Source organism: Phytophthora cinnamomi (genome assembly GCF_018691715.1).
Source record: "Phytophthora cinnamomi strain GKB4 chromosome Unknown Contig14, whole genome shotgun sequence".
NCBI lineage: Eukaryota > Oomycota > Peronosporomycetes > Peronosporales > Peronosporaceae > Phytophthora > Phytophthora cinnamomi.
The window spans coordinates 771,387-794,971 of NW_027150947.1; the positions used below are offsets into that span (position 1 = coordinate 771,387).

A 23,585-nucleotide genomic window follows, 5' to 3' on the forward strand; every position below is an offset into this window, starting at 1 on the left:
ACATGCGCTGGCGATCTATCGTACTAACCTACCTCTACGATATTGATCTAACGGTTGTGGCTTCAGTGATGGGAGTGCCAACGCGGTCCATCTCTCGCTGGGGCTATCTGTTCCGTCGGCGTGGTAACGTCATCCCAAACGCTCGAATCGAACGGAAAACGCGCTGGCCTCCAGAGACTATCAAGTTTGTGAAGGGCTTCGTCGAAGAACATCCCTGTTTTTATATCGAGGAGTTGCAAACAGCTTTAAAGCCAGCGTTTCCTGCACTACCAAACATTTCTACTGCTACTGTATGCCGTGCGCTGAAATTCGACTTAGGGGCGGGTCGCAATCAAAAAAAGAGGTCGCAGAAAGAGAATGTGCTGTAGCTTATTTTTAACTTAGAGTTAGGCTGCGATATATGATCATCGCGAAGGATTTGCTCGTTGGTTTAGAGCCCTTAATCGCATGCCAAAGTTCGTGCAAAGCACAATAAATTAACTGCAGTTTTCCAACTGGTTTCGTATCACGAACTCTGGGCGCAACAGAACGACGGGACCACCGCCTGTACTTTAATCACGAGCGCAAGGTTTATCGTGCAGTAACACACCTCGAGTCGATAACGCGAAGACAGTCGTCATGGCACCCGTCGTCTGCTGCGCGCGAACGCCTACTACACACCATGAACTTTGCACTGCGGAACACATCGTGGTACATTCCATTCGCCCATCCTTTGCGCGGTGTCGTCGAGCTGAGCACACTTCTGCCAGCCAAGGTGGCCACAGTGCCAGCCATGGCTGGAATCTCCTGATGGTGCTTCTTCGCCTTGGCCGAGCCAACTTGGCTCTACAGCAGAGCAAGGTGCGCGTCGAGACCGACCATCTCAGTGAGATTCTCACCTCATACGCGCAGAGAGCAAAATCTCCCGAGATGGTGTTTCCCATCGCATCGGAACGGTGCGCGACTAGCCCAATTCGATAGTCTGTGCATTGCGCACTGCAGCTGTTTCACCGGAAAGACGAGCTTTTAGAACCGCAGGTCACTCAGGTCATGCATCCACAGCTTCTACCCAAACGCTAGCAGTGACTTTAGTCAAGTCTTGGGTCAAGACTCCTGACGGCCCGATACGCTCATGGTCTTCTTCAGGTATCATTCCACGGGCCCAGACAGCATAACGCCACCCAGTCACTCGTCGCACCTTTCCCTCGGACCAGCAAACTGCGAACGAGCTAGCCGCTGCCGTCGCTTTGGCCCAAGTCCTCGCCATTCCTCAATTTCCGTCGGTCCTGGCAACAAGAGATATGGTGTCTTGCTCGTTCGCTGCCCTGGTGGTCGCCACCGCTACTCTGGCCCTGCGTGTCGATGCGCACAGCTACATGATCGATCCGATGCCCACGTGGCCCGTGTCCTGGGCGACCAACAATTTCGCGGCCACCATCGCGGGTGAGACCTACCTGCCGTGCCCTGATGGAATGTCCTACTCGACGGCCCCGGAGCTCAACACGGAGGCCTACTGGACCGCCTTCAACGAGAGCACATACACGTCACTGAAGGATCTGGTCGACAAGACGGCGGAGGTGCAGACGTTGTCGCCCTTCGGCACAGCAACACTCAAGTGTGGCTTCTCCCTAGCCAACGGAACAGCTCGCGATCTCCCGTCCGAGTACGTCGAGTGGAACCAACTCACGGAGGGCCACGACGGCCCCTGCGAAGTGTGGTGTGACGACGAATTAGCTTTCGAGGATGAAAACTGTGCGGTCGACCTTCCGGGGTCTCCAAGCAAATGGCCGTACGACGTCTCCAAGTGCGAGGGTGCCTCGCGGCTCACTGCCTACTGGATCGCCTTGCACGGCCTTCCCTGGCAGGTATACATCAACTGTGTCCCGCTCACGGGATCAGTTAACGGCACCACGGCAGCTGCAACCACCACGTCGTCGTCCGGTTCCGCATCGACGTCCACCTCAACGACTTCGACGACATCCACCCCCGCGGCAACCCCCACTAGCACGACAGCTACTCCAACAGCCACCACGGCGGCCACGACCACGACCACTTCGTCCGTTGCTGGCGAAGCTGAGGATTCCGAGTGCGGCTCCCTCGACGTGGCCGGGTCCGACGAATCGGAGTGCGGCTCCCTCGACATCGCCGGGGATAACACCGACGCGTCAACGGCGACCGCCACAGGGACGTCGACCTCAACGGGGACCTCGACTTCAACCGGTACAGCCTCCACCTCGCCTTCAACTGGAAATTCGACATCGACTTCGACTTCGACCACATCTGCGCCGTCGGTGGCGGGCGAGTCCGACTCGAACGAGGTCGCGGGTGACGCCGACACTGCAAGTTTCGTCGAGGACTCGGAGTGCGGCTCGCTCGACGTGGCCGGAGAGGACTCGGAGTGCGGTTCGCTCGACGTGGCCGAAGAGGACTCGGAATGCGGCTCGCTGGACATGGCAGAGAGCAGTGACTCCAGAGCCGCCTACTCGGGCTCTGTAGCGGGCATCGGCTTCAGCACCCTCCAGGGCGCCAGCACCACCGCTGGCACGGTGTCGCCGCAGCAGTAGAAGCATTCGTGGACGTGTTCATGTAGAATGTGATGGTGATGTGAGTTTTTTTTCGGTTACATCTTGACGTTTTATAGTAAATGATAGGCCATTGGCACAGTCCATGTTTTCATAAAGGGTTAGGGAAAATAACATACTGAAAAACAAGTAAGAAATCCTCAACATTTTTGACTTGTGGGACGGATGTCATGGTCTGCAAATCCGCTAAAAATCCTGTGGGTCAAAGTGAACTACTGCTGCCATCGACCAGGGGATCGTAGTCCCAACCACGACCATGGGGCTGAGTCTGCGGGCTCTTCGTGTCTCTCAAATGCCACTGAGGGCGATTAAGCTTGAGCGCTCCTGCTATAATAGACTTGAGTGTCGTTTCACCCCCTCCAACTGACCCCGTGTTCCTAAATGACGCGTCCACTTTAATGTGCGCCACATCATCCGTGGCGCTCGAGCGGCTCCCCAGCCAAACAACCGCTCGACTGTCTAATGGCGGACGCCATCTCGACGTGGGACGCCGCGGGCGTCGTGGCGCGGGCCAAGGCGCTGATCCACTCCAGCAACGTGCGTGTCCTCTCCTTCCCCTTCATCTCCTCTCCATGCTCACGCAGGGCGCAGCCTCCATCTCCCCCTGTAGCCTCCGCAATCGCTCCTCGAAGCCTCCCACCCCCTTATGCATCATTTTTCCCTCTAACTTTCCCTCTTCTGCCCGTTATTCCGCAGTACGAGAAGGTGGCAGATGCTCGCAAGGGCGTGGACGACACGCTGGCCCAGTGGGTGGCCGCGGCTCAAGCCCAGAGCGACGCTATGAGCGTCGCAAGGGGCAGCACGGCCGTCGTGGCGCTCTGGCGCCAGTACGCGGCCCTGGAGATGGAGCTGCGCCAGTTCAAGCAGGCCACCAAGGTCTTCGAGCGTGCTGTGGGCTGCCCCGTGGCCGGGAGCAGCACGGCGCTGTGGCTGCAGTACGCAGACTTCTGCGTGCAGCGGAAGAAGTTCTCGAACGCCAGGAAGATCTTCGTGCGCGCGCTGCAGGCGCTGCCCGAGCGGGAGCACGCACAGGTCTGGGCCAGGTTCTACGGCTTCGTGTGCACCCACGTGGACAACACGCTGTCGCTGGCCATGCTGCAGCACCAGGTCATGCCGGACAAGTTCCCGCAGCCCGGGACGACGGCCGTTGCTGCTCCTGTTGCTGCTGCTGCTGTGCCGGTTGCTGCTGCTGCTGTTGCTGCGTCGACGACGATCCCGAGCACGCTGCAGCCGCAGCAACCGCTACAGCAAGGGGTGGTGAGTACTGGGTCGGGCGCGGTGTCACTGGTGGACCCGGTTGTAGCTTTCATCGACAAGACTGGAGAGGTGAACGCGGCACCGACGCCGACCCCGTCTCCTCTTGCCGTGGAGAGCGTGGGCCGCGCGGTGGAGCGAGGCGGCGCAGTGAAGCGACCGTCAGACCCGCGACTCGCGGGCGACGCTAAGCGCGCCAAGCAGGCTGTAGCAGGGCCAGACGCAACTTCAGCAGCGGCCGCACCTGCTGCTGAGCCTACCGCGTACTTCTCGCACATTCCTCAAACGCTCCCATTCATCCCCAGTTGCCCGCACTTGCTGTTTGATAGCGTGGCAGACGGCGAGGCACAGAAGCAGATCGGGAACGAGCTGCTGGAACGGTTGTCCGATGTCTTGGGCGACAGCGCTGTGTTCGAGGGCGTGCGCGATCTTCGCGACAACCAGCGCACCCGCGATCGCGAGATGCTATACCGCTGGCAGGAGCTTGTTGGCATGCAAATGAAGGAGGGTAGCGAGTTGTTCGCTCGTCACGTGGCACTCGAAATGCAGCACGGGTTCTCGGACCCGCGTGGGCTTATTGCACTCAAGACGCAACACTTGGAGCAGCGCCGCGAGTTCTCCAGTCGCTGTCAGATGTCACAACAGCAATTTATCGAGATTTGTGCCATGGATCGCGCTAACGCTCTTAAGGCCCAGCAGATCTCTCTCGAGAACATGAAGATCCCGGAAATGTTGGTGACTACGGACTCGGAAGTCGTCAGCTTGCAGGTATACTGGGATATCCAAGGCGTTTTGGGCGTTATGTTGACATTATCCTGGGGTGGAAATTGTGGACTGAGCGACTGACTCGTGTTTGTGTGTGTTGTCAATGCTTCTGTTTGTGCTTTGCTGTTGCAATTCAGCGTGCTATTGTAGGTTTGATCCTGGAAGCCGAGAAGCTGTGGCGTGAGGAGAATCAACGGTCGGCTGCTTCAGCAGTCGATGCGTCCACTGCTAGCAAGAAGGGTTCGCACGCATCCTCTGCCTCCGCAGCACCTAGTCGCCCTCCCATGCGGCAGCGGCGAGACAGCCAAGATTCCACTACTTCCAGCCACTCTACTGCTCGTAGTTCTAGTGGTGGTGGAGGAGGCTTCCGCGGCAGCGGCAACGGTAGTGGCCGGCAAGACCCGCGTGGATCTCGGAACTGGGGCGGTAATGGGAATAACCGTCGCCGTGGGGATCGTGACCCGCGTGGCGGGCGAGGCCGCTCGAATAAGTGGGATATTCAGCCTCCGCAAGGCGGTCCTCCTGGTGCTGCTGCTGCTCCTTCGCAACCGCACTCACGTTACGATTACCCTGGACCACAGGCTGCGCCTAGACTGCAAGAACCGCAGCAGATGCCTATGTATGACCGCGGGCCGCAACGGATGCAGGCTCCCCCGCAGCAGCAGCAGCAGCAACCGCGCCAATTCCAGCAGCAGCAGCAGCAGCAGCCACCGCCGTACGGTGCGCCGAATGCGCCGCCCTATGATGAATATGGAGGCCGGCAAGGCCCGATGCCAGAGCAGCAGGGTTACGCACCGCAGCCTTCAGGGGCATACTTCTCTGGGCCGCAGGATGGTCCTCGCCATCGTGGAGATGGCGATCGCTTCGTAGGTCAAGGGGGCCCTTCTAGAGGTGGCCCTGTTGGTGCGTGGCCGCCGCAGCAACAGCAGCAGCAACAGGTATTCCCATCGCAGCAGCAGCAGCAGCAGCCAATGCGGCAACGCGCAGGCCCTCCCACTGCTGGTGAGGACTTCAGGGCTCCGTACGATCCTTCCCTTTCACGATATGGAGCGGGTGCAGGACCTGGTGGCCGAGATGGCTCTGGTCCTTCCCCGTACGGTAATGCGAATGCGCGTCGCGGTGGCATGCCGGCAGAAGCCCCGTACTATCAGGAACCACCCCAGCAACAGCAGCAGCAGGTGCCCTATCGCCAGCAGCAACAGCCACCTCCGCAGCAGCAACAGCCCCCACGCCGTGGCAACTTCCCTGCATATCCGTACGATCAGTACGGGCCACCTCAAGGCGAGTTCCAGCAGCGTGGAGGTAGACCCATGGGAAACTACGGTCCTGGTCAACAGCAGCCGCCACCCCAGGAGATGATGCAGCGCCACCAGCCTCAGCAGCGCTATCAGGCGGATCACTTGCTTCCGTCCCCCGCCCCTGGTATGAACAACCGTCGCAATCGACGTGGTGGTCGCTACGGCCGTCGGTGAGGGGTTTGCCAGCCAAACGGGTGTCTTGGCCAGCGAGACGGAACTTCGCTTTACTCGGGCCAAGACTAGTAGGTTACCAGGCCAAGACCAGCGAGCAAGGGCGCTTCCATTCCTTTTAATGCTTCAGGCTTCTTCATCGATAGCACAATACCCGGTCATTGTGAAGAAGGATGCTTGTGAAGCGAGCCCTTCGGACGCAGTGGTGGCCCCATCAAGTCTACCAGCTACACCTAGAAAAACATTAGTCGCAGTTGGCTAGTAGAAGTAGACGGCCACCATGTTTAAGTCGATTAAGTCAAAGCCTAACACGTACTACACGTAGCAGTACGCTACTGTGGTGCTGTAAGAACTACAGCTCACCGACGCGTTCCGCGATATCCATGATGCTGGACGTAATGTTGTCAGGGAGACGGTCGTATGCGCGAGCTGCAACTAGCAGAACGTCACGGATGAGACCGTGGTTGCCCATGATGTCGACGTGATCCGCCGTCTCGGGCCCGCCACGAGCGTCGAACAGCATCGACACAGGGTTATGCCTGTACTCGCGGACACGAACATCGACACCTCCCGGGTTGTACTTCTTAGTACGCCAACCACTGGCACACATCAGCCCCAGAGACACGAGGGGAACAGTGCCATCGCCGTCCGAATACCGGAGGCCGTCCTTGACGTACGGAAGATCATCGACATCGGTGTTGAACACGTATGGGGCCACACGCTTGCCATTCACGAACACATTGTCTTCCATCGGCGGGTTTTCGCCGTAGGTGTACCCTCGCTCCACGGGCTTGCCCACACCGTAGAAACAAAACACCTTCAAACTGGGCGCCTTAGGCAGGGCGGCTTCCAGCGGGTTCGTCCAGTACTTGGACTGATCGTACTCCGGAAGTGACGGGTCTTCAGCAATGCCCGTGCTCAGGGACGCCCTAAATGTCTCCAGGTACGGGTCCAGCTCCGCTAGCAACTTTTGCACTCCTCCAGCAGTGATATTCTCATGCGTGTTGTTAACGAAACGCACAACTTGGCCATTCGAGCCGAAGCGCTCAACATGCTCCTTCACCCTCTTCGGGTCCACGGTGGAATTTCCACCCGTTGAAAGGGGCGAGGCAGCGACCACATCATCCGGAGCCGAGTCGGCAGTGCCCCAAATCCGGTCACCACCAATCGGCAGCATAGTGAACACGCTCGACCACGACCGCGCCAGCTGCGTGCGCGCCGACACACTGAAGAAGTAGCCCAGGAACTTGGACAGGCCGCCCAGCTCCGCCGTGTCCTTCATTTCCCCCGACATGAGTGCACTGATCGTCTTCACCGCACCGAGCGTCGGCCCAGCAATGTTGACGAAGGCCTCGACGTTGTTCTCCACCCACTGGTCGCCTCCCTTGCCGCCGTTCTCGCTCTCGACCCACTTGAGGAAGTGGAAGAAGACCTGCGTGGCGTACGAGTGCGTGACCAGCATGACCTTGCGGCCGTGGGCCGACATCTTGGCCATCTCGATCGTGTACTTGAGCTTGGTGAAGTAGCCGTCCCGCTCTTCGAGCAGGTGCGGCATGAGTCGCCAGTCGTACGCGGCCATGTAGAGGTTGTTGCTGTCGTAGCCGATCTCGGCCAGGTTCTCGACCATCTTGCCCCAGACCCAGAAGCCGCCGATGAGGTAGTCGGCCGCCTCGAGGCCCTTGGCCGCGCGCAGCTTGATGCCGTCCGGGTCCATCCCGGACGAGCGGTTCAGCATCATGTGCTCGAGCCAGCACTTCTGGTTCATCATGAACTGCTGCAGCATCCTGGACGTGCCCCACATGCGTTGGCGGAAGTAGGCCTTGCTGCAGTCACTGCCGTTCCAGATCTCGAGGCCCGTGGACGTGAAGCCCGGCACGAGCACGACGGGCGAGTAGGCCGTGACCTGCTCCTCCTGGAAGAGCTGCAGGCCGGGCCGCTTCTCGGCCGCGCCCAGCAGGGCCGGCCGGTTGTCGAAGGCGGCCAGGAGCTCCTCGCGGACGTTCACGGACCAGTTGAAGCTGTCGAACAGGTCCCGCACCTTGAGCAGCGAGTCCTCGCTCAGCAGCGGCTTCTCCAGGTACGCGCTCTGGACGCCGATGACGGCCACGACGCCGATGACGACGCCGGCCAGGATGGAGTAGATGCGCTTCTTGGCCAGGTGCTCGGCGGCCCGCGCGTGCCAGCTCTGCGTGCGGCCGAGCGAGCGCGCGGCCTGCTGGAACTTCTTCTTGGCCGCTGCGTCTGCGGCCGTGGCCGACGATGGCCCGTCGATTGGGGCCGGGCCGTGTGGCTTGCGCTGCCGCACGCCCGAGGCCGAGGAGGGGTCGTCCAGCGTCATGGAGGACACTTGAGACTTGATGGGGGAATTCACGAATGACCAGATACTTTCGTGGCCGGAGGAATGGAGGGATGGATACATTTTTGGGACAAAAGGATTGGCATCATCGCGAAAATTGGCGCTCGGTGCTGCAGCTTTGCAGCTGCTCGATTACTGCTTCGGGCCGCGACTGATTCAGAGAGAGCATCAACACGTTGGTGTTGTCGTGTTTGATGGCATGGAGAGGGATGCTTGTCACTTGGCAATGGCAAGTTGAAAATTCATGAAGAAGTGGCAGGGACGATGTTGGGAACTAATAATTCTATTCTCCTTACACGCTTGCTGCAGTGACAACGAGAGGCGCGCGGTGACGCGACTTCCCCCCTACGAGAAGAAATACACGACGCTCGCTGCTCGGTCCCTTCGTTCAGTCGCAAGAGCTCCACGCTTCCACATCGGATCTTCTCCCGGTGCATTGGCTAGCTGACGGACGAGGTGGCGCGCTTACATCATGCCGCCCATGCCGCCCATGCCACCCATGCCGCCCATGCCGCCCATCGGCGGGGCCGCGCCGGCCTCCTCCGGGTGGTCGGCGATGAGGGCCTCAGCCGTCATCATGAGCGACGCCACGCTCGAGGCGTCCACCAGGCCCGTGCGCACGACCTTGGTCGGGTCGATGATACCGGCGTCCACCATGTTGACGTACTCGCCCGTCTGGGCGTTGAAGCCGAACTCGGGCGCGTCGTTCTCCAGCATCTTGCCCACCACGACGGCGCCCTCGTGGCCGGCGTTCTTGGCGATCTGCGTGGCCGGGGCGCGGCAGGCGCGCTCCACGATCTCCACGCCGACCTTCTGGTCCAGGTTGGCGCACGAGTCGTACAGCGTGTTGAGCGTGCGCGAGGCCCAGAGGAGGGCGGCACCGCCGCCGGGCACGATGCCCTCGGCCACGGCGGCGCGGGTGGCGTTCAGGGCGTCCACGACGCGGTCCTTCTTCTCGCCGACCTCGACCTCGCTGGCCCCGCCGACCTTGATCACGGCCACGCCGCCGCTCAGCTTGGCCAGACGCTCCTGGAGCTTCTCCTTCTCGTAGTCCGAGGTGGTGCTCTCAATCGAGGCGCGCAGCAGGTTGCCGCGCTCCTCGACGGCCTCGGGGGCGCCGGCGCCGTCCAGCATGAGGGTGTCGTCCTTGGTGACGGTCACCTTCTTGGCGCTGCCCAGCATGTCGGGCGTGGCGGTCTCGAGGCGGTGGCCCAGGTCCTCCGAGACGACGGTGGCGCCCGTGAGCACGGCCATGTCCTGCAGGCTGGCCTTGCGGTTGTCCCCGAAGCCGGGGGCCTTGACGGCGCACACCTTGACGCCGCCGCGGATCTTGTTGATGACGAGCGCGGCCAGGGCCTCGCTCTCGACGTCCTCGGCGATGATGAGCAGCGGGCGCTGCTGCTTCACGACCGTCTCGAGCATCGGGATGATGCTCTGCAGGCTCGAGACCTTCTTCTCCACGAGGAGGATGTACGGGTTCTCCATCTCGCAGCTCTGCGTCTTGTTGTCCGTGACGAAGTAGGGCGAGATGAAGCCGCGGTCGAACTTCATGCCCTCGACCACCTCCAGCTCGTTGTACAGCGTCTTGCCGTCCTGCACGGTGATGACACCTTCCTTGCCCACGCGCTCCATGGCGTCGCTGATGAGGCTGCCGATCTCCGTCTCCGAGTTGGCCGAGATCGTGGCCACCTGGGCCACCTTCTCCTTGTCGGCCACGTCCTGCGACAGCCTCTGCAGGCCGTCCACGACGTGGTCCACAGCCATCTGGATGCCGCGGCGCAGGTCCGTGGGGTTCATGCCCGCGGCCACCGACTTGCAGCCCTCGCTGAAGATGGCGCGCGTCAGCACCGTGGCCGACGTGGTGCCGTCGCCGGCCGCGTCGTTCGTGCTGCTGGCCACGGAGCGCACGAGCTGCGCGCCCATGTTCTCGAACTTGTCCTTGAAGTCCACGCTGCGGGCCACGGTCACGCCGTCCTTGGTGATCTTGGGCGCGCCGTACGACTGGTCGATCACCACGTTGCGGCCCTTGGGGCCCATGGTCACCTGCACGGCGTTGGCCAGCTGGTCCGCGCCCTTGAGCATGGCGGCGCGGCCCTCCACGCCGAAGCGGATGTCCTTGCCCGTCGAGAACAGGCGGCGGCCCGGCGCCGAGAGGCGCGCGGCCTTCTTCACGGCGACGGCGAGCGAGGGGTTCATCTTGGCTGGTCTTGGGCGATTTCCGAATGACGTCGACGTCGACCCCCCCGCCGTTTTGGATCGCCTGCGTGTGGTGGAGCACGGGTGGGGCGCTTGCCGCGGGACAGCGCGGCGAGCGGCTGAGTCGGAGGAGATACAGATGCGTAGGAGAGCGGGCGATGATGGGTGAGGGATCACGCGCGGATGTCCGGACAAGTGCCCCGTGGCACTATTTAGTGACTTTGACTACCGAAGCGTTCTAGACTGTTCTAACGTGGGCTTTGCTGACAGCCCTTTGTTGCCTGCTGCGTACGTCAGCAGGTTGTTGTTGAACATGCGAGAAAGTTGGGGTGAACATGAACATGTGAACGTGAGAACGCAACTCCAATCGAGTGAAGTGAGGTGAAGGTGTTCATGGCCTCAAATTTGAAGCAGGACGGGTGCATATGAACGCTCTGCGTCCAAACGATTGAAGCCGCTCCATGGACACTTCCTAGTCTGCGGTGTCAACTGTAATGTACCATTGTTTGCCTGGATGGGGGTGCGAAGTTGTTGCTGCACCGGAACAGCCCTCCCTCAATGCATTCAACGCAGAATCTCTCTTCCACCGCAACCTGCTTGTTCGGCCTCACGTTATAATACGTCGAGCTGTCCACCGCCGGACAACCCCGTGGTGTCTGTCATCGGAGGACCAGCGAGTGCAGCGTTCCACTTGGCCACGTTCCACGGCCGAAAACCTCGTGCTGTATATTTCCAGGACGGGCGATTCCTAGCGCCTGTTCGCCGCTTCTCCGGCCGTTATTGCTGTGCTGTGCCTGCCTGTTGCCCAGCTCCATCGATTCGATCGCAGCATTGGCATGGGCGGAATGGGGCGCAAGAAGCTCGGCGTGGTGAGTCTGGCGCTCATCACGTACTTCAACGTGAGCGGCGGGCCGTGGGGCTCGGAGCCCATCGTGGCGGCCTGCGGGCCGCTGGTCGGCATCGCGGCGACGCTCGTGTTCCCCTTCATCTGGTGCCTGCCGCTGGCGCTGTCGTTCGCCGAGCTCTTCTCGGCTTTCCCGACGGACTCGAGCTTCTGCACGTGGGTGGGCAAGGCGTTCGGCCGCCGCATGGGCTTCCAGGTCGGCTACTGGTCGTGGGTGGCCGGCGTCATCGACAACGCCATCTACCCGTGTCTGATGGTGGATACCGTCTACGCGGTGCTGTCGGGGCCCCACGAGCTCCACTCCTTCATGGTCCCGACGTGGATGTACCTCGTCCGGGTCACGGTCGCGACGGTGTTCATGCTGCCGACCATCTTCAGCATCGACGCGGTCGGCCGCTTCTTGCTGGTGCTCGGGCTGGCCATGGTCGCTCCGTTCGTCGTGCTCGTGGTGGTGAGCGTGCCTCAAATTGACACGGCCAACTGGTTCGTCGTCAGTGCTTCACCGCGGTGGAGCCAACTCGTGAGTGTCCTGTACTGGAGCTACAGCGGCTTCGACGCGGCCGGCGCCTACGCGAGCGAGATCGACTCGCCTCGGCAAACGTACCCGCGGGCCATGATGCTCACCGTCGGGTTGGTCGCACTGACCTACTCGGTTCCGTTCCTCGCGGCGTCGGGCGTGAACAAGCCGCCGTTCAGCTTGTGGAGGGACGGGTACTACCCGATGATCGCCGAGAACATCTCCGGCCCGGGGCTGCGCACGTGGTTCCTCGGCTGCGCGCTGCTCGGTAACCTGGGCGTGTACATCGCCAAGATGACCAAGAACGGCTTCTTACTCGCGGGCATGGCAGACCTGGGCCTCGCTCCGAACTACTTCATCAAGTACGTCTTCGCCTCCTTTGTACGTTGGCTTTTGTCTGACCCACTTGCTGTTCTCGGCAGACGCACAGCTTCAAACGGAGTCCCCCGCCGAGCCATCTTGCTGTCGTACGGCATCATCGTGTTCATGGCGCTCTTCGACTTCAACGTCATTCTCGGCGTGGACAACTTCCTGTCCTCGCTGGCCTGCGTCACGGAGCTTTGTGCCGTGGTGCGGCTACGGTTCACCATGCCCACACTCGTGCGGCCGTACAAGGTCAATATCTCGGACCGAGGGCTGCTCATGGCGATGGCGATCCCGTTCTCCATCGGATCCTTCGTGATGCTCAACGAGCTCACCAAGTCGACGCTGAGTATGGTGCTCAACGTCATTGCGCTCGCCAGTGGGCTACTTTGCCAGCAATTCCTGCGAAACCCGCCGGCCTCAGTCTACACACCGCTGGCCGCTGCCATCCAGCTCGAGTTGGGCACACCAGCGCCTGGAGGCACCTTTGGGGTCGTCACCCCCGCTTCACCGACAGTGTTGGAACCGAAGACGCCGCGCAAAGGCGTGTGACGAACTACGTAGACTTAACTCGCATCATGTAGAACTAGGCGAGTAGAGCTATGAAATCTATTGGCACCTTCACCGGCATCGTTGCTGCGGTGTCAAACGCTACAGACGTCGAACCAATCTGGCATGCAACTCCTATTGTCCTTTGTTATTGTCGCTTCCTCTCCCAGCTCTTGTGGTCTCCGTGCTTTGCTTCATCCGTGCGCTCGACGTCGAGGAAAAGCACAAATAGCTATGCAAGCTGCTGGTACTTGGCACAGGTACGATACACCACGCACAGCTCGCCATTTCTGTGTTACCATCCTAGCTCTGCACTCCTTCACGTGGGCTGCATGCTAGTGAGGCAACGTGTACATACAAGCGCGTTTACGGTTGTGCCGCATCCTGATCAGCTTTCGTTTCTGCCTCGTCGTCATCCGAGATCTTCGTGACCGTTGTCGAAGACACAGTTGTAGAGGTAGTCTCCACTGTTGTTTCCGTGCTGGTTGTCTCGCTCACGATAGTTGTTGAGTGTGCCTCGGAGTGAAGCGAGGCCTCATTGCTCGAACCCGTTTCCCCGTGCTCCGACAGCTCTTGGATCGACATTCGAGAGTCTCCCCCACTCTTCTCTGATGCTTCAGTTTCCTCCAGGGTCGATGCTACTTCAGTTTCACCTTCAGCTGACACCGCACCAACTGCACTACTGCTCAGCTGCAAGCCACCAAACATGTCGGAAGATACTGCACTTGGAACTGAAGCAGACTCATCAGATGTAGCAACAACTGCACTGCTACTCAGCTGGAGGCCACCAAACATATCCGACGGGGCCTCAGCCGAGACTGGCTCCGTTGGAGTCGCAGTTTCACCGATTGCACTGCTACTCAGTTGCAAGCCGCCGAACATGTCGACAGGGGCCTCGGTCGGGACGGAGTCAGACTCTGATGATGCAGCCGCCGTGACGTCAACTGCACTGGAGCTCAGCTCCAATCCTTTAAACATACTTCCACCATCGGCAGGAGCATTAGCACTTGCACCCTCGGTAGCGGCCACATCACGCTCTTCCTCATCTGCTGCCTTCTCAGGCGACGAAAAGGAAGAAGTGCTACCCTGGAAGTTACCGCTCATTTGAAGACCACCAAACAGAGATCCAGAAGCGGAGGGTGCGACCGAGCTGGCGTTGTTGTTAGGTACCCCGGGGGTCCCGAAGAAAGAGTCCTTCATATCCGAGGACGTGGGCGACGCGACTTCGACTTTAGCGGAGGCTGTCGCTTCTTCAGGCTCCTCGACTTCAACATCAGGCTCTGTAGCCGGAACCGAACTTTCAGAGGCCGCGGCCGGACCACCGCTCATCTGTAGTCCACCGAAAAGGGAACCACTTGCGGATTGTTCAACAACTTCCTCCTTGGGGGATTTGTGCCCCTCGGACTCCTTGGCGGATCTCGAATCCGCAGTCTGAATGTTGAGGCCCCCAAACATGCTCGAACTAGCCACAGCAGTGTTAGCATTACCAGCCCCAAGTTGAGCTTGAATGGATTTCTCCTCTTCTCGCAACGACTGCAGTTCCTCATCGTATGCCGCTGCCGTGTCGTAATCCTCGTTTTCGGTCGCCAGCTCAATCTGCTTTTCAAGCATCACAACTCGCAGCTGAATCGTCTCTAAAGACTGTTTCAGCTCACCGTGACTTCGTACAGCACCCACAGGGCTAACCATTTCCTCGAGAGCGTACTCGACTTCATCTACTTCTTCCTCGGCAAAGTTCTCGCGACTATTCGAGTCTTCAGCTGCATCCTCCAACGAACCATTATCGTGAACATCATCAGAAGCATCCTGCGAAATTGAGGCCTCAATGGCTTGCTGACGTTCCTTCAAGGTTTCAATCTTCTCATCAAGCCTGGCTGCCAGCTCGTATTCCTCGTTCTCCGTAGCCTTGTCAATCTGGGCCTCTAACTCAAGCAGCTGGGCAGCGATCTCCTCCAGCGCAGAGCTACTATCTTCGATGGTCTCGACATCGATATCCGATCCTTCGATATCCGTCGCTTTACCAGCTACACTCGACCGTGAAACGGACACGTGCTCACTACCTTCGTCATCTTCGCCATCAATGGATTCGTCGTCGTCATCATCGTCATCCACCTCTTCATCCTTCGCAGGATCACTCACGTCGTACTTCTTCTCCAGCGTTTCCACTTGGAGCACACAGGCATCATACTCGGCCTGGACCAATAGCATAGCCGACGTTCGGAAGTCAATGCCATCATTTGCAGCATCGCCTTCGCTTTTGCATTTCTCGATCTTTCGCAAAGCCGTGCGCAGATGTTTCGCTTCCTTCCACAACTCCTGTAGTGTCGCCAGCTCCAGGTGCTTCTCCATTTCCTTCAGTTCCTTCTTCTTTTCTTCATACTCCACCTCACGCTTATCAATGCGCTCCTTTAGGTCTTGAAGCTCCATTTCCACTACCTCTACCATTTCTTCAGCTGTCGAGCGGTCCTTCTCCAATGCCTTGATGTCCTTGGAGATCCGCGCTGCTTCCTTGAAGTTGCGCTGAGCGGCAGACGCTTTCTTCTCCTGCTCCAAACGAGGGATCATGGCCCCTGCCGAAGCAATCGCATTGCGGTGGATCGATAAAGACTTCTCAAGCTCTTCGTGCTGGTTGCTCAGCATAGTAAAGCTCTGCTCAGCAACAGCGGCAGCGTCGTTCAGGGAGCTAAGCTCAGCGGTTTGCTGCTTCTTGCGAATCAACGATTGCTCACGACGAGTCTCCTGCACCTCTAACACATTTGCCAGTAAAGATGCAGCTCGCATTTCTTTCTTGACTGCGCCAATGCGCTTGCCAATAATCGAGATGTCATCCGCGTACTGTTTCAGCCGATCCTGGAATTCATGGCGCTGCTGCTCAAGATGCTCCCCATCCGATTCTACCTCAGCCTTCGTCTTCTTAATGCCCTCTTCGCGATCGGCAATGCGCTTCAGTTGGCGAGAGTAGCGATTTCGAACAGTGTCAATATCGCGCTGGGCCTTGTCAATCGAAGACTGGATTTCTTGCACCCGCTCTAGCTTTTCTTTCAGCTTGCGCTCCAGCTCGCGCACTTCTTCCTCTACAGCGTGCTTTTCCTCAAGCAGTTGCGCTTGGACAGCGAACTCAGAGCTGCACTGACCTTCGATCGTTACCTCAATCTCTGATTTCTCAGCAACGACGTTCTCCAGGCTCACTGATACGTGGTGCATTTCGGTATCGATACGCTCCGCTTCAAATTGCAGCTGCTCCGTTTGATTCGACTCGTAAAGCTTGTACTCGTTACGCACGACAGTTCGCTCCGATTCCTGGTCCTCACGGAACTTTTCGAGTTCACGCAGAGTGCCACGAGTGCTCTTCAACTGATTTGCGAACGCCTTCTCCTTAGCCTTCACAAATGCTACAAGCTCACTGTCCACTTTACGAACGTCGCTTTCAGTGAGTGTGATGCAATGCCTCACGCTGTTAATCGTAGCATTCAGTGCATCGGCCTTCTCGAAATCTTCAACTTCGCAGGCATGGTGCTGCTGTGATTCGACGTCACGCAAGTCCATTTCGTACTGGGTCAATTGATTCGCAAGTTGCGCCTTCCGCTCCAAAAGACGGTTTTCTTCCTCGTTCTGCTTGACCGTGAGTTGTCTGAAGCCGACAGCACTTTCGTGGAAATCACGCAGGGTGTTAAACAACCGCTCTTCTGGGGTGGAAGGTGCAACCGGCGCTGGGCGTGACGGCTTTTGATACACTTCAGGGGCGGGAGGATCTTCCACAGGGGCGTCATTTCCTGCTTCGCTAGCATCATCGCCAGCGGTGCTGCTCGTAGTTTTGCGGATGGTCAGGCCCGACAGGACGCCATTACCACCAGATCCCGAGTCCCGTGCTATTGAGACTTTTGCTGGCGAAGGTGAAGGCGAGGCGGACGTATGAACGGTAAGTCCAGCGAGAACACTGCCGCCGGACGGAGTAGTTCCCTTGTGGACAGTCAGCCCCTGCAACACCGAGCCAGATTTTACCGGGGGCAACAAGTGGGCCAAGTCCGTCGGGCCTGTCACGCTACGGGAGCTGCGCGAGCTGTCCGACCGGTCCGACGAGAGCCGTCCTTCCCGCTGCTGCAGCTGAATCACGTCGTCCTCCTTCAAATCTCCACGCTGCAGCGCAGCCGCGGATTCATCTGAGAGCTGTCGCCCGAAGCCGGGGCGGAAGGTTTTCTTCTTCTTCTTCTTCACAGCCTTGGAGCTCGCGCGCGACGTAACCGTGCCGGAGCTGCTAGTGCGCGAGTACTGCGACGAGTTCAGCGTGTCCGCGCCCGCCGAAGCCGCCACATCCCGGTAATTAAACGACCCGGTGCTCCTCGTGGCTTTCCGTTGCTCTGCACCGTAAGCTCCCACACCCTCATCCTGCGTAGCTGGTGGCATCGGGGCCGGGGCACTGGGGGCCACATCCAAGCCACTGAACAAGCTGCCGCTCGTCTGCGGGGGCGGCATCGCAGCCGGCGGGGCGCCACCATAGCCCCCGTACTGCTGCTGAGGCTGCTGAGGCTGATACCTGCCGGCCCCGTTGTTACCACTGGAGGCAGCAGGCGGTGCTCTCACCGACATGCCGCCGAACATGTCGACGCCTCCTCCGACGCTGTCCTGGACACTGGAGCTGCCGTAGGGCGGGTACCCACCGGCGGTAGGGCCCCCTACTCCGCCCACAGGGTTGCTGGGGGCAGTGGAGCCGCCGTAGGGCTTGGACACGGGCGGTGGCAGGTTGAAGAAGCCTCCGCCGGCCGGGGGCTCGTCGTTCTGGCCGGCCTGGCGATGGCCAGGGGGGCCGCTCTTGCCGTCCTCCTTGTTCTTGAAGAAGCGCCCGAACATGCCGCGTCTGTGTAAGGGTAGTAGTAGGTGTTGTATTGGTTAGGTAGGGCGGTTCTACGTGCGTTCTACGCCGTGGGAACGGGAGGAGAAGGAGCCACCCACCAATAGGACTAGGACGAGTGTATTGGCGGCAGTTCTAGGGCGTTGGAGCCGCTTCCGGCGGGCGTCGATAGCGAAGGGGAGGGCGCACGAACTGAGAGGTGCAGCGGGGGCCTGGGGGGCGACGAGCGGCGAGGCGGGGGCGACGCGCTCCACGTGGTTCGGTCGGTCTCCGCTGTCCCGGACGGGTTGTGCCAAGAGGGGAGAGGAGTGAGCTGTTAGCTGCGTTTATCGGGCTGTGATTGGCTGGAAGATGTACTAAAGCAGTAGATTATGATGAAATGGGGGAGAGGGTTGTGAATAGAGAGATGGTGCAGTACTTGATTTGGTACTGTTTTACGTGAAAGTAGGAATAATGTGCAAGGTGATCCTGGGGAAGGTAGAGTGCAATCGATTGGAAACTTATTGGTGGTTTTACTGTATAGCCAAGCCCCAAGAAACATTTCACTTGCTGAAGCAAGAAAGACGACGTATTAAACAGTAATGGTACACTGACGCACATTCAACGTTTATCGCGCACTCGATGGCGCTTGGTCTTTCGTCACGTTTTACGCTACTCTCACGTAAAAAAAGTAGGGAAGCGAGCTCGCGGCCTCTACTGCGGCGACACAGTGCCCGTGTTGGTATCCGTACCCTGGAACGTGCTAAAGTCAATGTCCGACTTGGAGCCGCTGTACGCCTGGTTGGGGTTCTTGTTCTTGTTGCTGTTGTCGCTGCTTCCCTCAGCCATCTCCAGCGAACCACACTCCGAGTCCTCCGCCATCTCGAGGGAGCCGCATTCCGAGTCGTCCTCGGCCATTTCAAGAGAGCCGCACTCCGAGTCCTCCGCCATCTCCAGAGAACCACACTCCGAGTCAGCTTCGCCTGCGACCTTCTGCGGGTCCGCCTCGCCACCAACACTCCCCTGGGTTTGTTGCGTCACGCTTGAGTCACCGGAGCTGTCGGTGTTTCCGCTTCCCTCCTTCTTCTTGTCTTTCTTCTTGTGCTTCTTCTTGTGCTTCTTGCCGCTCTCGTCCTTCTTGGAGCTCTCCGTGTTCTGACTCCCGTCCTGCTTCGAGTTGTCTGTGTTTCCGGTGTTGGTGCCACCACCCCAGTTGGTGGTGGAGCCACCCGAGTTCCAAGTGTTTGCAGAGCTACCGGATTTCCAATAGTTGTTGGAGGAACCGCCAGTGTTCGTGCTCGGGGCCTGGGTCCAAGTGTTTCCAGTTGAGCTCGGAGGTTGCGTCCAGGTGTTACCACCGGTGCTTCCAGTGGTTGTACTCGGAGCCTGCGCCCAAGTGTTCCCTGACTTCGAGCCGTCGCCGCTTTCGGCCATTTCGAGTGACCCGCACTCCGAGTCGTCCTCGGCCATTTCGAGCGATCCGCACTCCGAGTCGTCCTCGGCCATTTCGAGCGATCCGCATTCCGAGTCGTCAGCCATTTCCTCTTCCGCGACTTCTTCAGCCTGAATTCGCAGCATTCGCTTCGCCTCGTAGGCCGAGTCGGTGGCGCTGTATCCTTCAGCGCTCGCTACAGCGGTGGTCAGGGCCACCGCCACGGCGGACACTAGCAGACTTTTCTTGAAGGTGACGAACATTCTTTTCGCTTGCGAAGAGACGGTGGAACGAATCGAAGCAAGTTGGCGAATGAACTACATCATGCCTTCAGCGAATCGTACTGTACAGTACATGTACCATCAACTCGACAGGAACAGTACCGTCAGCATTAATGCGAGCGGGCAAAACCCAGCCTTTCCCGACCGCAGCATAGTGAACGCCATACAAGTAACCGCGACCATGCGAAATTGAGGCAGGAGCGGAAAGCCTGATGGGAGCAGGATAAATGAGAGGCTGGGACTCGCGAAGTTCGACTCGAACAGCAAAGGCTCTTGGGGGCACACGTTCGTACACACCACCTGGTGCACAAAAGTCCTTTACACATTTGTTCACGAAGAATAGGGCTAAATTACAGAGTGGACACGTTCGTGCGGAACAGCGGCAACACAGCCAGCAAGCTTATACATCGCGATGGTCGGCTCCCGATACATGTACGGGAACCTCAGCGCATCACCAGCGGAATACATTCCTCAGTTTAAAATCTTCATTAGAAAATGGGAACATGAGGAGGGGAGTCTGGTATTAGTAGATGGTAGCTGTATTTTCGCAAGCAGTGTCGACGAGGACGAGTGCAGATCATCGATGAAGTGAGGTCGCTCACAGGTGGCCAGCAGGAATTTCGCGTTGCTCGGTGTAGAGGTGCGCCGGCTCACGTCCATATTTTCGTGTGGCACACAAAATAATTCAATACCAAAATGTAAGTAAATACCACTAAGTACATAAAAGCGTGGACGGGCATTTGTGGACGCTCGTAATACGAGCCTCGTATGGTTGGATACCAGCGAACAGCCGAGGCGTTTATTCCGGTCTGCGCGATGGACCGCTGTTGCTGTGCCAAGAAAGCGACACCGGTATCAGTTGAAGGATGGATGAGTACTGAACACACTCTCCAACATTTCGGGATACAAGTGATATTTTATATGCCTGCTGCGCGCTACCGGCGCATGTGTTGGGTTGGTTAATGAGATGGATACGGAGAATCCAGATCGAGGCTGAAGATCAAAACGAAAACGGTGTGGGGTTGTTGAAAAGATGTAAGGCCAGACACTATTACGCTACGAGCATCCAACGTGTCAGTCGAGACGTCGATAACACAGGCAAGCTACACAACAAGGTTGCTTCGCTTTTGCTGAGAGACCATTATCGCCTACATAAGTACTAGTATTTTGTTGTCGTGCGGAAGATGCGTTGAATAGCATATGCTGCTTACAGGATTCATTTTCATCTATATGTCGACCCACAACTCCCCCTACGTTTATTTTATACTGGGATAGAAAGCAACATTGGTGCTGCTATCGCAGCCCAAATAGGATTATCCTGGTACATGAACAGTAGTGCTTCGGGACAGCCCAAACGGGCTGTATATCACGTGCCCCCGTTTGGGGGCACGTGATATGTGGCACACATGACGTAAAAGCATTGTAAAACCGTGTGATAATTCAGAAATCGCATGCTTTCTTGAAATCCACGGAAAAGTAGGGGTTTTCTCGGTGGGATAGCAAACAGGTTGAGTAGGATATACGTTTCCAGAGATTATTGGCAAACGTTAAGTACATGTACGACGACGTCGGCCGTCTTTTGCCCGTTATCACAGTATGCAAGTGTTTCGTGGTGCTGCAAAGTAGCGCGGACCTGTTTGAAGCGCAACGAAAAGTGTCGCTAACTAGAGTAATACTGGTAATACATACACTACCACGCGCCTACGATGGCATGGGATCGGTTAGACACTTGTGGTATTAACAGATAGATATCTGTTAGAAGTTTGGATACTTCCTCACATTGGTGTAAGCTACACCAATGGCTATCACCACAGTGAGTGGTCCACACATACCCAAAAATCCTATTGGTAGAAAGCAGTATCTTTCAACCAATCAGTGACGTGCATAATGACGGGGCTCTGCTAGCCAGCCAATGTCAATCACTTTGATAGATGATATTACATTTAGGAGGAAGTTCAGTTCAGAACCAATAGAGTTCTCAATTTTACCCTAATTAGTTGCTTGGTGTCTTTATTTGCTTTAAATTATAATTGCGGATTCAAGTATAACTATAGGATTGGACTGGTAGTGCCCATACTCAAAAAGGGCGGGCCACATGACAGGAGGATGAGATAAAGCTGAGAATAAAATGTATTAAACAACAATCGCGACTGTTTTGTAGTGATAAGTCACGCCATGCCCGAAATGAAAAAAATGACAAGCGCTTTCGCGTAGGCGCGGTAACGATGCCGTCATGATCATCCTCCGGGAGCCGAAAACGCAATGTTAGTGTCTAGTGCAGCGTACCATTGACGGAAGGATTCCGAACGAGCCGTGGCAGGGCCGAAAAGAACCGTAGTGGAAGACCCAACTTTTACGGAGCGGGAACCGTTATAGTCCGTAATTTGAGCTCCTGAGAGAACGACAGGCTTTCCTGGGAACCCAAAATCCATATCTCGAGCAAGTAGACTCCAGCACCCGCAAACGTTTTGTTATAGTCTCGTCCGCCAACGTTCCTTGACGCGTTTTCCTTTTGAGTTCGTGAAGCGTGTTATATTCCCGGTGGCGTGGATGATACCAGTGATGGTGATAATAGCTCCAGCGTGAAGTGCGGCGATGTTACTTAGAGGCGTAAATGCTACGAGGGGATCTTTTGATACGGCCTGATCACCGTCCAACTCCTGAATGTCGGCATCAGCACCGATAGTAGCTTCATATGTAGACCCCGTATCTCCGAACTTCGCTGGCTTGATGCGATCCAGGTAGAAGCGGCACGCCTTAACGGGGAGTACGATGTCGCAAAACCGCGCAACGGCTTCATTGAAAACAGTGATCCGAAACATATCGCCGGCAGAACTGACGACGTAAGATTCGCAAAGGCAGCCGCCGCCACGCAGATTTAGCCATTCACGTACTGGGTGTATAGCCACAACGCGAAGTATCTATAGTGATGTGGACTGAGTCAATCATAAACTTCTAGAAGCTCAGTCGACATCGCTCAAGATACGTCTTAGCAATATCTTAGTTGTAGCCTCGTCAAATTGCGCTTGATATTCTATCATTACCGAAGTCTCGTTCTTGGCGAGCTTTGACGACACGGCCGCCCCCACCCTTCTGAGAGTTCTTCTCTGCTGCCGTGCTGGATTGTCTTACCGAGCGTACGGCTTGGTAGTCAACCAAGCTGCCCCCGCCCGCCACTGCGGCCATTCCCACTGCTCTTGCCGATGCTGTCGCTCGTTATGGTAAAGTCACCTGCTACAGAGCTGGGGTGGGTCCAGCTCAGCAAACGGTCACATCGGTTAGTGAAGTGCAGAGAAGCAAGAAGGAGTCGTTTCTACCTTCAAATATGAACGGTTAGCTCGTCGAGTAATGAACTGTTATCGAATACTATTGAAACCGCTCGTGTGGCAACACCTTAGACTACGGCAGCTTGCTGAATAATACAGAGAGATGCGAAAGAGGAGGGAGTCTTCCTGAGCAATTTTGGCCAATGTGTAGTAGATTCGTTGCTTCACGATATTACCATGTTACAATATCAATAATGATGTCCGATTCCTGGCTAGACATACAGCTCGTGCCACACATTTAAGACGAACAACCACATACAAACTTGAGTTTTTATATGATGACAACACTTGAAAGTTGTATTGGTGCGCTTAATTACGGTTTTGTGGTCCAAGCGGTGGTGGTATAGTGTGACAGCAACACTGCCATCAACGTGGCGACCCCCCCCCCCGGAAATCACAAAGCGAATAAGCTCCGCTATCGGTTTACAAGCGCCTTGTTCAGCTCGGTTGCCTTAAGATAGCTTACTGCTCTACAACAGCGACGACAGTGAATATTCTCACTAAGATCTACCCACGATACAATTCCTGAACCTAAGAACCTAAGACAGAAAGTAGGCGCGCGCGATCTCAAATTGTCCCTTAGTATTTAGTGGGAGTGTCGAATGTGGAGACACGCAGCGCGCGCCCAGCTCGCAGTGAGAGTTACCCGCTATCCATAGTGCGATGACGACAAGAGGCCGAGGAGCGAGCCGTCGAGGATGCAGTCCAAAGCCGATCTCACTTCCGCTTTTGCCTCCAGGTACTGAGCACGGATCTAGAGCAGCAGGCATAGGAATAGACGATA

The 23,585-nt window shown here is 57.4% G+C and overlaps 7 protein-coding genes across 7 annotated transcripts; 3 read left to right on the forward strand and 4 right to left on the reverse strand.

Annotated features, from left to right (window-relative positions):
- Positions 1-1,280: 1,280 nt before the first annotated feature.
- Positions 1,281-2,543, forward strand: IUM83_01157 (uncharacterized protein; the record flags this gene model as incomplete). The annotated part of the gene is made up of 1 exon (XM_067924989.1): positions 1,281-2,543. The coding sequence occupies one exon, from the start codon at positions 1,281-1,283 to the stop codon at positions 2,541-2,543; it is 1,263 nt and encodes a 420-aa protein (XP_067797240.1).
- A 480-nt stretch (positions 2,544-3,023) lies between these two features.
- On the forward strand, positions 3,024-5,172 carry IUM83_01158 (Pre-mRNA-splicing factor CLF1; the record flags this gene model as incomplete). The annotated part of the gene is made up of 4 exons (XM_067924990.1): positions 3,024-3,098; positions 3,258-4,583; positions 4,718-5,006; positions 5,162-5,172. 4 exons carry the CDS (start codon positions 3,024-3,026, stop codon positions 5,170-5,172), a joined length of 1,701 nt encoding a protein of 566 aa, XP_067797256.1.
- A 1,229-nt stretch (positions 5,173-6,401) lies between these two features.
- IUM83_01159 (phospholipid-diacylglycerol acyltransferase plh1) lies at positions 6,402-8,387 on the reverse strand (the record flags this gene model as incomplete). The annotated part of the gene is made up of 2 exons (XM_067924991.1): positions 6,402-6,648; positions 6,727-8,387. The coding sequence occupies 2 exons, from the start codon at positions 8,385-8,387 to the stop codon at positions 6,402-6,404; spliced, it is 1,908 nt and encodes a 635-aa protein (XP_067797700.1).
- Positions 8,388-8,870: 483 nt separating this feature from the next.
- Positions 8,871-10,601, reverse strand: IUM83_01160 (chaperonin GroL; the record flags this gene model as incomplete). The annotated part of the gene is made up of 1 exon (XM_067924992.1): positions 8,871-10,601. One exon carries the CDS (start codon positions 10,599-10,601, stop codon positions 8,871-8,873), a length of 1,731 nt encoding a protein of 576 aa, XP_067797621.1.
- An 836-nt stretch (positions 10,602-11,437) lies between these two features.
- Positions 11,438-12,937, forward strand: IUM83_01161 (Amino Acid-Polyamine-Organocation (APC) Family; the record flags this gene model as incomplete). The annotated part of the gene is made up of 2 exons (XM_067924993.1): positions 11,438-12,384; positions 12,445-12,937. 2 exons carry the CDS (start codon positions 11,438-11,440, stop codon positions 12,935-12,937), a joined length of 1,440 nt encoding a protein of 479 aa, XP_067797622.1.
- Positions 12,938-13,300: 363 nt separating this feature from the next.
- Positions 13,301-17,782, reverse strand: IUM83_01162 (UVR domain; the record flags this gene model as incomplete). The annotated part of the gene is made up of 1 exon (XM_067924994.1): positions 13,301-17,782. The coding sequence occupies one exon, from the start codon at positions 17,780-17,782 to the stop codon at positions 13,301-13,303; it is 4,482 nt and encodes a 1,493-aa protein (XP_067797616.1).
- Positions 17,783-18,476: 694 nt separating this feature from the next.
- Positions 18,477-19,457, reverse strand: IUM83_01163 (putative secreted RxLR effector protein; the record flags this gene model as incomplete). Its single annotated transcript, XM_067924995.1, has 1 exon — positions 18,477-19,457. The coding sequence occupies one exon, from the start codon at positions 19,455-19,457 to the stop codon at positions 18,477-18,479; it is 981 nt and encodes a 326-aa protein (XP_067797620.1).
- Positions 19,458-23,585: the final 4,128 nt, after the last annotated feature.